This window comes from Gopherus evgoodei, chromosome 24 (genome assembly GCF_007399415.2).
Source record: "Gopherus evgoodei ecotype Sinaloan lineage chromosome 24, rGopEvg1_v1.p, whole genome shotgun sequence".
Taxonomy (NCBI): domain Eukaryota; kingdom Metazoa; phylum Chordata; order Testudines; family Testudinidae; genus Gopherus; species Gopherus evgoodei.
The window spans coordinates 3,351,125-3,363,677 of NC_044345.1; the positions used below are offsets into that span (position 1 = coordinate 3,351,125).

The window sequence follows — 12,553 nt, forward strand, 5'->3', positions numbered from 1 at the left end:
TGCCCAGCTCTGCCCCTGGAATATTCCACAGGCACCCAGAGCTTTGCCCTGCCCCATGTGAGCACCCTGGTGCTGCCTGAACCTGCCCCTCTCCTTTCCCCTTCCAGGACCCAACCAATGGCTACTACAACGTTCGTGCCCACGAGGACCGCCCGCCCTCCCGCACCGTGCTCTACGCTGACTACCGCACCCCGGGCCCCGCCCGCTACGACATGCGCCCCTCCTCCCGCCTCTCCCACTCCAGCGGCTATGCCCAGCTGAACACCTATAGCCGGGGCCCCGCGTCGGACTACACCACCGAGCCAGCCCCGGGGCCCCCGCCGGGCACTGCCACGGGCGAGACGGCCAGCCAGCTCTCCTACGAGAACTACGGTGGCCACGCCGCCTTCCCGCCGAGCGCCGGCTACGCCACATACCGCCTGGGCTACAGCCAGCCCCCCCCGCCCAGCCTGGACCGTGCCCCCTACGATGCCTACGACCCCATGGGCAAGTACGCCAGCGCCACCCGCTTTTCCTACACCTCCCAGCACTCGGACTATGGGCAACGGTTCCAGCAGCGGATGCAGACTCACGTCTGAAGGACCTGGGGGCTGTGGGGGGACGATCCTCACCAGAGACATAAGGGGGGGTCACAGGTACTTTGTGACTGTCCTCTGATATTCAGGGGCTTTTCCTGAACCCCCCACGCCCATCCCTCCAGCAGCAGAATTCTCAGCCTGCCCAGCGACTGCACCCCTAACCGCCTGGATTCAGGGGACCCTGGCATCCGGCTGACTCTGGGGACTCTCTTCCCCTATATCTGAGCTTCCATCCAGCCACCCATCGTGTTGTCTTCGTTCGTTCTTTTCAGCCCATGTCTCGAGGGGCCAGCGCCCTCCCCAACTGGAAGGAAAACCAATTTTTGAGGGGCTGAGGAGTCTCACCCCCACCCCTGCCCTGCTCACGTGTGGCTGGAGGCTGGAGAAAGCGTGCTGGTAGCTGCAGGGGGGGAGATTCCCTCCCACAGCCTGGATCTGGAAACTTGCCCCCGGCCATGCTAGGGAGACCCGATTTCTTTGCCACGCATCGGATCTTTGAGGGGAGACGGGCCAAGAGCTGAACTCCGCCGGGGGTGAAAGGTTGTGACAACAAGGGGGGGGAGGGTTGTGGGGCAGCGGAGGACCAAGCAGCGTTTGGGGGTGGCTGAAGGCAGGTGAGGCTGTGCATTGCCCCGGGGGCCGTGGGATCCCTGGGGTCTGCAACAGGCTCCCGCACAGCTCGGCCGCTAGGAGGCAGAGAGTTGTGCCGTCTCTGGCACCCAGGGCATGATGGGTCTCGCCACAGGGGGCACTGCGCTCTAGATGTGAACGCGCCCGGGTGGGGGGCTGGTGCCTGTCGGCCGGCAGGCCGGCTAACCCTGCAGCCAGCCTCCGAGTGGGCAAAGGGCTTTAATCCCGCCTCAGCACCCATCGCTCAGCGCCTGGCAGGATCGGGCCCTTGTGGAAGACTAACCTGGAGCAGCAGCTTTTGATCTAGGCCATACCTGGGACCCCCATCCAATACCAGGACCCCCTATTCTAGAGCAGGGTCCCATGTCCAATACTGGGACCTTCTGTACAAATCCTCCCTCTTCCATACTGGGACGCCCACAGGTACTCCCTATCCTATCCCTTTCCCGTATTGGGATCCCTCCTGCCCCACTTAGCAATAAGGGCAGGGTGAAATGCTCGTGACCCCTACGTTGCGAATCCCTGACCTAGATGGCACTGCTGGCCCTAGGGAGAAAGGTCAGCCCCACACCTAAGTGCTTCCATTCACGACAGCACAAGCCAGACCTGGCCACTCCAGTGTCTCTCGGGGTGGCTGGATCCCTTACCGCTTGCACCCCAAATTGGATCCCTCCCCCACATGGCGTTCCTCTTTAAAAGAAAGCAGGGGGCCCTGATCTCTCCTCCAGTACCCCGTCTGTCCAGGGCTGAGCTGACTCCGTCCCCCCGTCCCTAGCACTTTGAATACGTTTCTTTGGGTTTATGTTGGTTTTTTTTATATATATATTTTATATGGGGGGGTTGATTGGTTGGTTGGTTTTTTCCTCCGAAAGGACCAGTTGGAATCCTGCCTCTTCCACCATTTCCTGTGCCTTGAACTTCAGCTTTATTTGACCCGTTGGCCTTCGCTTGCGCGGTGGAACCGAGCGAAGGGGGCAGGAGCGCTAGCGGGGCAAAATGTTTTAGGGGCTGGTGGCACCCCGGGGTGGGGAAGCTGGAGGCTCATGTCTCCCCCTAGTGTCTGGCACCAGCCACTACAACAGCCTGTCCCCGAGGCCAGGGGAGGAGCTGCCCTTCTAGCCTGAGGCATCAAGAGCTGTGTTTTTAGAGCTGAAGGTCACGAGTTCCATTCCCCATGGCGGATGCAGTCTCCACTGACGATAGGGGCTTTCCAGGGCTGCCCATTGAGAAATGATGGGGGCCCCTGGATTTCCCAGGGTTGTTAGTTTGGTGGGGGTGAGGGGTATCCTTCAAGCTTCTCAAGTATCCCGGTGAAGCTGCACCCCACTCCTGGAAGGGATCAGGGGGCTCTGTTCTCAAAGCCTGGCAGTGCCATTCCCCAGCCAGGCAGAGGGGGCACTGATGAGTGACACTAGATCTCACCCTGCAGCGTGAGCAATGCAAGTCTTAAGCAGCCCTGAGCAGGACCCCGGCACCAACCTTCACTGCCCTTTCCACCATTGCTCCATTAGGGAGCAGGACTCGAACCCAGGCCCAACTTCTCCACAGTCACGCCTGGCCCAGGTATCAAACTCTGATCTCCCGCATGGCTGGGTAGAGTATAAAGCCACCAGCCCTGTCTTGCCTGTTTCTTCCTAGTACCTACTGGTGTGGCTGGGCCGTTCCCGCCCTGGGCTGCAGCAGTTCTGGATCTTTTCCTGTGACCTTGCAGCATCGGTTTTGTTTGCACAAATCGGGGCCTTGATTTTAAGTACAGATAACACCCTCCCACACCCTTATGTTACAGAGCCATTCAGATACCGTACAGCCGTGAACCATGTGGGTTATCGGCACGTCAGCAGAAGGGGTGAGCCGTGGTTATAGCGGCCACTTGGCCGGCTGGAGCCTATAACAGTCTAGACCGGTGGGGTCGCCATTTATTAAAACATCGCCTGACCCTTTATTTACCCTGTTTGAAAGCAGCTGGAATTTGGTTGTGTCTCCTGATATGTGCTTCTCCTGCCCTATTTATGGGACTTATCCAGCGGCCATTAACCTGGCACCTGAGAACGTCACAGTCTTCACTGTGCTTTTCCTCACACCCCCTTGTGAGGCTGGGCAGGGCTGGTCTCTGGGGCACCTGGCACTGACCACTGTCGGAAGGCAGGACACTGGGCTAGATGGACTCTTGGGCTGACCTAGGATGGCCATTCTTAGGGTCTTAGCCCCACGGTACAGATGGGGAACTGCAGCCCAGAGACCCAGATTTTTACAGGTGTTTTGGCGTAGCTGCACTCAGCATTGCAACGCCTAATTGATTTAGGAACCCAGATCATTTCCAAAGGGGTTTAGGCACTCCAGAGCCTAACCCTCATGGGCAGCTGATGGGATTTTTGCTCCAAAGTACCGAAATCCTTTTGGAAGCTGAGTTTTAGCTCCCAAATGAGTTAGGTGTTGCAAAACTGGGCACAACACTGCCCAGTGTCTGGCTCAGTCATGCGCCCCGGGTCAGTGGGAGAACAGAGTTGTCGACAGCCCACCCGAGGGTGCGGGATTACAGGCTTAAGCAGGGGTTTGCATGAGTCACTTTAAACCATTTTCAGTCAAACCGGTGCAAGTACTGGGTGTGGAGCAGCCACTGGGAGCTGGGAACCCAGTTCCCGTGGAATTTCACGGGGAGTTGGGTGCCAAGCTGCCTTCGGTTGCTTTGCATCCCCCAACAGAGCGCCCCTTGGGCAGCTGGACGATGGGAACGGTTCGGCCGTGACGGCGCCAGGTTAGCTCAGTGCCAGAAGCCAGCACAGGATATGGCCAGCCGCAGGCAGGTTCCTCTCCATTCAGGACCTCGGTGATGGGTAGGGCGGCGTTCTCTGTCTGCCTTGTCCCACAGCTCTAGAGGGGTCTCGTCAGCTGAGCCCAACACCTGGGTGGTCTTTCCTGTGCATCAGGGCACTGGGGCTGTGGAGAAAGACAGGATGGACCACCCCCCCCACCTACAAACCCCGGCAGTCAGGAACAACCCATCCCTTGGTTCAATTCACTCCCTTTGGTGCTAATTCATGTTAGGCCTGAATAAAGATATAGCAGACAAAACCAGGTATCCCTGACATTCACAAGCCTTCACCCTTGCCAGAAACCCGCCCCCCCACAGCCATGGCTGAGTGCAAGGGTGGGGGAGCAGACCCAGCATCACCCACTTTGAAGGAGTTAACCTTGACTCCCTCCCCCACCCCGAAGGTACCTTTAAAACAGGCCTGATCCTGCAAGGCCCTGAGCCCGAGCCCAGGAACCTCGCTCACAGCCTGCAGCTTTAATTCAGGCATCGCCACTATCAGGCCACATGGCTTTTTTTCTTCCCCAGCGGTGCCTGTGGGGACCCCCCCCCCAGTGACCCCCATTCTCCCTCACCCCCGTCTAGAGTGGGAGGGAAGCAGTGGGAGTGGCCTTCCCCCCGACGGTGCCGGGATCCTCTTTAGCAATAGCAACCCTCACTGCCATGACACAGAACTGTGCAAGGCCTGGAGCCGAGCGGCTTGACATGCAGGATCATCTCCGAGGTTATGCAGCTCCCGCCCCCAACACGCACACGTTCCAGCTCATTCCTAAACACCCAGGCTCATTGGATCCCCCACGGGAATGTGGGTGGGGGGGAAAGGGGGAGTATTTTTCTTAGCACAGGCCCTTTTAGATTTCTAGAGACGTGTATCTGTGGTTCCCCTGCACCCCTTGCCTGGCCCCACCTTGGATTATTTTTTTCATTTTCCTTTTTTTTTTTAAATATTATGTACTATATTTTTAGTCTTAAACACGATATATTATATATATTTAATTTTTTATATATATAAAAATATAAATGTTACCAAAAGAAGTTGTTGTGTATTGCCTTTGTTGCATGCAAGTGATGCCCAGGGGGAGGGGACAGGAGTGTGTGTATGGATAGGGGGTGTTACGCATTTGGGACCGAGGTAGCGTTCTCCCCATTGGACAGAGGGGGAAGTTAGGAGCATAAAGACTGTTGAGGGGCTGGGCAGAAGCAATTTACTCAAGGTCGCTGGCGATAGGCCACAGCCCCACCTGTGCCAGGCTGCTTACTTCTCCAGGTGGGAGACTGAGCTAGGCCATGTGACAGGAAGATCAGGTGACTAAGGCCAAGGGATATTAGGGAGCATGATCAAGCCCAGGTACTCACCTGCCAGGCCAGCCAGCACCTCTCCTGCCAGGTGGGACCTGGAGGGCCAGGCTGGGAAGCTTCAGGTGGGTGAGGGAACATCTGCCCAGCACAGCTGGCACTCAGGTCCTGCTCCTAACCCGACTCCCATCTGCACACAGCAATCCCTGGTCTGGCAGGGTGGGGCGGTCGCTTACCTGCTGCTGGAGCTAGTGAATGAGTCAATGGGGATTTCCTGCCTCGGAGCAGGAACACAGACCCTGGGGCTGGGGACTCTCTAGTTTGCACTTACTTTGCTTCCTCTCCAGGAGCAATTGGGACGGGGGCCGCAAAAGGGGCCAGCTGGCCTAAGCCAAGCCCAGCCCAGGACGGAAGCATCTCTTGACCGTGGGAAGGGTGAGGGCTGATAGAAATGCTGTAAAAATGTAATTAACTAGACCCTCCCCACCCCACAAGGCAGAGACTCTTATCTTCTATCGCTTGGGAATGGTTTTTGAAGAGTCCTGAGAGAAGGAGAAACTGAGGCAGGGGGCGGCAGCGCCTCCCCAAGCCACGAGGGCCCCCTGGGCGACCTCTGGGCTGTTTAGTCACCCAGTGGCAAAGCCAGGTTTCCTGAGTCTGAGGCCAATGCTCTGCCCACTAGGCAACACTGCCTTCCCTTAAGTAGCCTAGCCCCAGGACTTTGAGTGCCTTGAAGAGAAGGCCCCCAAGCCCTCGAGCTTGACTGGCTCTACCAGCGTCCCCTGTGTGTGAAAGGCAGCAGGCTTCCGATTCACACCCGTGAGATGTGGGGGTTGCCCCTCTGAAGAGCAGGGAGATGGGATCTGGCCTTAGACACCTGAGCGGCATTGGCAGACCTGGGGGCGGGGTGCCCAAGGCTGGATTTAGCAGGGGGGCTGCAGTGGGGATGGGGGGGGGGCTTGGCAGAGCTGGGGGCAGGGCGCAATTGCAGGGGGGCGCTGGATTTACCCTCTTCTTGCACCGCAGCATTTGGGGCCGTTTACAAGCGGGTTTTGCTTGGGTCAGTTCCTCGCCCTTAGTAATAAAAGGGTGGAGGGGGTGGGGGCGGGAACTTGCGAAGCGAGCAGCGGAATTGCTTCTAGAGCAGAAGGCTTTGCACGACGCATCGGGGGGGCCCTTTCACCCAGCCCGATTCTCCTCACTCCCTCGTTAGCGCTGCCTGTAGCTTCCCCCGCAGCCACGGTGGGCCGCCCCCTGCACCTTCCCCAGGTCCCTGCTTAATTAGCAACGTTCTAGCTGCTTCTCTCCAACAGCCCCCCCGCTAGCAGCTCTCTCCCAGGAGCCTGCCAATGGAGCGGCTAGGATTTCTCCTGGGGGGCATCTGGCACTCAGCACAGCCTGGAATCAGGCAGCAAACAGCTCCTGCTCATGGCTGAGAGGCTGGATCCTGGGTCAAAGAATGTGGGAGGCTGGGTGGGGTTTGGATATTCTGCCCCAGATCCTCTCCTGCACAACCCCCCCCACCTTAATGTCTGATCTCACCCTTTTCCTAACATTGGTGCTCCCTCTGCTGCAGCCCCACTTCCATCAAAGGGGAATGAAGCCCCCGTTAGGGTGTAAGCTCCTTGGGGCAGGAACTCTTACTCTGTCTGTGCAGCTCTCGGCACAATGGGGCCGTGATCTCAGCTGGCCCCTCCAGGTGTTAACATAATCTCTGGACCTGGAGCAGCTGGTCCGGGGCTGGCAAAACACACTCAAGTCCCGTGCCAGGGCTCACACGGGCTCCACTGACCTATTTCGCAGAAGCTTTTAGCGGGAGCGGATGCCAACATGGGCGAGCCGAGCGCCGCTGTGAATTACACGGAGCTGAGGCATTGGGTTGGGGGTTGTTTTGTTCTGTGTTTTTTCCAGGCAACCCTGCAAATGGGCTGGCTTAATGATTTTGTTTCTCGACAAATGTAGCCTATTACTTTGTGTGTTTCCACGCCTGGTTTATTATGCATGAGCCAGGCACTTTGCCTGCTGCTCCCGGGACCCATCTGAAAAACAAAAAGGTGCTTCGTCAATCTTAATGGCTTTTGCTGGAGCAAGGGATGAGCGATGGAGAGCTGGAAAGATAGCTGGGGCGGTGTATGGGGATGGATGGCTGGAGAAGTGGAAAGGAAGACCTGTGGAAAGCAGGATGAATGGATGGTAGATAAGACAGATGCTGGTTTCTTCTCTCAGTAGCCCTAGTCCCATATTATTGTTAGAATCAAACTCCGTTGCAGCCCCCAAATCTCTCCTTCAGGAGCAACCACCTCCCGTCTGGCGGCACGAGGGGGTGATCTAGGAAGCTTTAAAGTTGCACCTGCCCAGAGTCTAGATAATCTCTGAAATTCAAGCTCTGGAGGCTTCTCTCCATAGCGAAGCAGCATCGTTTCCCCAGGAAATCAATCTCACCAGCCGGCTAATTTATGCCAGGCGCCCGAGACGTCTTCTAATTTATTCTACCGGCTGAAACGCACAGCGGCTGCACAGAAATCTCGCTCCTTGCTCCCCTCCCGTTCTCCTTCCCCGCAGACGCGACAAGGCTGCAGCCTTCAGAAGAGCCGACAAGGGGGATTTCTCTTCTCGGCACTCTTCCTTTGGCTGCAAGTCCAGCGCCTTTGTTCGCACCTTGACGCGACGTGCCCCGGGTGAGCCTCAGATGAAAGGGACGTGTCTGCGCCGACGTTCAGAGGCTGCAGAAGAAAAAGACACCTGGACTAAGCAGAGGAACTAGCAGCCCCAGCAAAAAGCCCAGTTATGGGGATAAAACACTGAGCTGGGACCCTGGAGGTCCAGGTTTGGTTCCTGACTCCCATGGTTTCCCTGTGAGATCACTGAAAAGCCTGATTTTTCCAGAGGGGTTGATCACCTGTCCTCAGCCGCTCTGAAGATCAAACCTAGAATCTCCTTGCTCCTCTGCCTAGGTCCTGAAATGGCCCTTGTAACCAAACTATTCATACTCCTCCATTTTGATCCTATTTAGCCTCACCGCTAAGGTAGGCTGTTGTCCCCGTTGTACTGAGGTGCAGAGACTTGGCCATGGTCACTCGGGCAATCTGTGGCAGAGCAGTGGATGAACCTAGGTCTCCTGAACGCTGCCTCGGGCAGCGGAAAGATGGCAGGAGCCACGGTGGGTACATCTACACTGCAAAGAAAAACCCAGGGTGCCGCCTATCAGAGCCTCCTGCAGCTCGAGTGGGCTGCCTAGCTTAAACTAGCAGTGTAGACCTCTGGGCTCGGCGAAGGAGGAATGTCTACGCTGGTAAGTTTAGCTCCACAGCCCAAAGCTGGCGAGACTGGATCAGTCGGCCTGGGCTCTGGGATTCGGTGCCCTGGGTTTTTCTTTGCACTGAAGACCTAGTCTGTTCCCTGGCCACCCCTGCCCACTTTTGGCTGGATGCTGTTCTCCAAGGGGCCCAAATTCAACCTCCTGTCCACGCAGGATAACACAAGTGGAAAGTGGATGTAAAGTCTCATGGGGAGGGGAGCAAGCAGGGCTCACTGGATCAGGGACTTGGGATGAAAGATGGGCCATATTTTTCAGCTGAAACTTTTTCTTTCTCTTGTTGAAAAATGCAGCGTCAAGTCGACCAAAACAATTCATGAATTCAGGTTGATTTCACTGAATAGTTGTGATTGGCGGGGGGGGGGGGGGGGGGGGGGAGGGGCGGAAGGGGCAGGGAATCTCTGACACTTTTGACACATAAGTTTTGACATTTCACTTTTTATTTTGAAACTGACTTCAATGTTACTTTTGAAAATGTGTTTAAAAAAAAAGTTCTAACAAAACATTTCATTCAACCTGAAACTTTTTTTTTTTTTTTAACTTTTCAGTTCACTGGAAAATGTTCAATATTGAGTTAGTCTGAAACAATTCCGCACCCACCCACCCCCCTGGCCCAATTTTTGCAGTGCTGCCAACAAAACAAAACAACAATCCATGATTTACCCGGCTTGAGCCAGGAGCCCTGGATTTGAGTCCTGACTCTGTCTCCTGCTGTGTGACCGGTTTACTCCCTGGGCACTGCTTTGCGAGGCACGTGGAGATCAACAGATGAAAAAGGCTCCATAAGCCCTGGGTAACATTCTTACTATTATTAAGGCAGAGACAGTGAGCGGCAGATGAGAGCAACTTCTTTAGCTGATTATTGTTGTCAGTGACAGTCCCGCCCTTTGCAGCCCACTCAGCACAGACGGGGCCCAGGAAATTACAGGTCTGTCCCTCCCACCTTGAAATCCTGACACGAACACACTCAGCTGATGAGCTAGCAGAAGCCTTTTGTCTTTCCCCAATATTCTGCCTGAGTGATGACCAGGGGCCTGAAGAGAAATGTAACTTTGCATCCCTCTGCCGCCTTGGAAAATAGCTCGCTGCAAGGTGTGAACAGGCTGGGATTTAGCTCCCCACCGTCCCTGATAGTTATATCAGGTTTAAATAAATAAAACACACACACACACCATCGTTTGTCTCTCAGCACCTGATGATAACGTGCTGCAACCAAACAGAGAGATGGTTCCTGCATCTGCTCGGCTGGCAGGCCGGAGTGGAATCTTTCAGCCCCACCGCTATCTGGGCTGGGGAGAAGTATCACTTGATTTCTCTCCTAATAAGTCAGGCAGACCTGGCAAGGAACAGACAGGCTCAGGGCTAAGGACGCTATTTCCAAAGTTTACCAAGGAACCGTACGGCTCTACGAATTCCTCCATTCTCCCCCGCAAGCGTCCCAGTAACGTTTGCTCAGAGGAGACTCATTAAACAGCCCTAAGAGAAGAGGGAGGGGAAGATAAAACATCCAGGGAAGTGATATGAGTTGGGGGTTAGAAAGACGGCATGTAACTTGGGGTGCCTGGGTTCTTTCCCAAGATCTGGGAGCAAATGTGACCTACTGGATAGAGTCAGGACTCCTGGGCACCATCCCCAAGCAAGTGAGTGTTGAGTTGTGCTTGAAACAGGACTGGAGGGCCAGGACTCCTGGGTTCCGTTGCCTTCTCTGGGAAGGACTGTTGTGTAGTGGTTAGAGCAGGGGCATGGCGATCAGGACTCCTGGGTTCTATTTCCACTTCAGCCACTGCTCTGCTGCATGGCCTTGAGCAAGCTGCAATTTAGCCTTTCCGTTCCTTAGTTTCCCCATCTGTAAAATGGGGGAAACCAAATCCCTACTGCATAGATGGAGGCGGGGGGCTGAATTAGGGTTTGCAAAGCACTCCAGGCCTCCCCTAGGGAAAATGCTCGTGTAAAGTGCTAAGTATTGTTGGTGTCATCCCGGCCTCAAAAGGGAATATTTTATAAAAGTGAATCTCAATCACTATGTTAGTGATAAATTATAAAACACGGTGTTTCTCTCCTGCATGCATTCTCTCCCTCTCTTCTCTCCACGGTGGCTGATTTTGTTGCAAGCTGGTAGGAATGGCCTATTTCACAACATAGGCTTTTACAGGGGTGGGGGTGGGGGTTGAAACACTTTTTTTTAATTTATGGCAGTGATGCACAACACCAGCCCTTTGTACTTTAACAGGGCAGCGTCTTTTATCCGAGGAGCTTAACGCATTTCACAAGCCCTAAAGAATGACACCTCAACCCACGTCTGCAGTGTCTTCATCCCCTACTTCCATCCAGGGGAGACAGGAGATCGGGTAAGTGCCTCTAATAATTTAGGACCCGAGCCTGCAGCCACCCCCTGGAAGGGCTTACATGGTGCCTGTCACCAGGGTATCTGGCACCTGATGCCCATTAGTGAATTCAATAATCCCATTTCATAGGTAGGGAACTGAGGCACAGGGAGATTAATTAATTTGCCCCAAATCACACAGGGAGTTTCTGGCAGAGTCAAAAACTGATCGCAGGCTTTCCCAATCCCTATTTCAGTGTCTTAACCCCAAGACCAATCCTTCCTCTCAACACCCATGGCCAGGAAATGGAGAATCTGCTGCTTTCAAGAATCAAATTCAGACCAATCCTTTGCCGGGGCTAAAATATTGGGCCAATTTTTCCCCTCTGTTTTATATTTTGCTTTCTCCAGTGGATGGTGGTTTTCTTTGTGGGATCTTTGAGGTGCATTTTGGCCCAGCAGCAGTTTAATTTTAAACACTTCCAAAATTGCCTTTTATCAAAGACAACCCTCCAAAAAAACCAACCCAGACAGGCTCTGGCAAATGCCTAAAGAGAGTGGGGCCTATCAGCTGTTTTATCTTAGGTCCTTACTTGGCCACCCTTGCTGTGGTATCAGAGCACCTCACAAGCTTTACCGTATTTATTGTCACAGCACCCTTGTGAAGCAGGGCAGTGCTATTCTCCCCATTGTACAGATGGGGGAACCGAGGCACAGAGAGACTTACCCAAGGTCACAAGGTAGCAGAGCAAGGAACTGACCCCACATCTCCCAACCACTACACTATCCTTCCTACCACATTTTGTACAGGAGCAGGAGACGCAGGTTCTGGTGGCGCGAACACAGGAGCGAATTCCTGATTCTACAGTTTGCCACTCACCTTGGCTGCTGTGATGTGTAATGGGAAGAGTGGCAGGTCTCTGGGACAGCCAGGCCCATATGGGGGCTTTAAGGGCCAAATTTAACAGCTGGCTGTGAAAAGGAAGCCAGTGCAGCTATTGCAGAATGGAGGCAATGTGACCTCTCTGGCTAACAGGTGGGCAGTGGGGTTCTGCCCCATACTGCATGTGGGCTCCCGGCGTAGCATTGCTGCAGCAGCCTGTTCTCAGGGCTGCACAGGGCTGGTTTTCTGCAACAAGCTAGGACCTAAGAAGCAACAGTCACTAATGCTGCCCCTGAGAAAATCCATTGCCAGCTGGGAGTCAGGATGTGGGAATCCCAGGGGAGCCCCTCACATTGTGAACTAAGGGACGGGCAGGCAGGTTCCCTCCCTAACAAGCACAGAGAACGAACCCTGCACTGCTCTCAAAATCCTTCCCTCAACCTGCCTAAACCGGTCGTGTCCTGGGCAGGTTGAGCTACTGCTGATGCCTTGTTGAATGGGGAATAAATGGCTCTGACTGTCAGCGAACTGACAACCTGTCAGCCAGCAGGAAGAGCTCTGAGCTCTGTGCAGCTCCAGGAGAGCAAGCAGAGTCCAGCAGAGCAGGGGCTGTTCCGAGTATCGATTCCTCGCTGTAGTGAAACGATTGACAAAGCTCCCTGATCCCCCACATCCCCGTTAGGGTACAGCATTGCAGACGGTGCTCAGGGACGCT

The 12,553-nt window shown here is 54.8% G+C and overlaps 1 protein-coding gene across 1 annotated transcript in view; it reads left to right on the plus strand.

The window, feature by feature from the left end:
- KIRREL1 (kirre like nephrin family adhesion molecule 1) overlaps positions 1–1,120 on the plus strand; it is a 79,235-nt gene extending 78,115 nt beyond the window's left edge. Inside the window, exon 15 of the mRNA XM_030542553.1 lies at positions 108–1,120. Within this exon, the coding sequence (XP_030398413.1) occupies positions 108–578 (471 nt within the window). The 3' untranslated portion in view covers positions 579–1,120. The remainder of the gene's footprint in view (positions 1–107) is intronic.
- Positions 1,121–12,553: the final 11,433 nt, after the last annotated feature.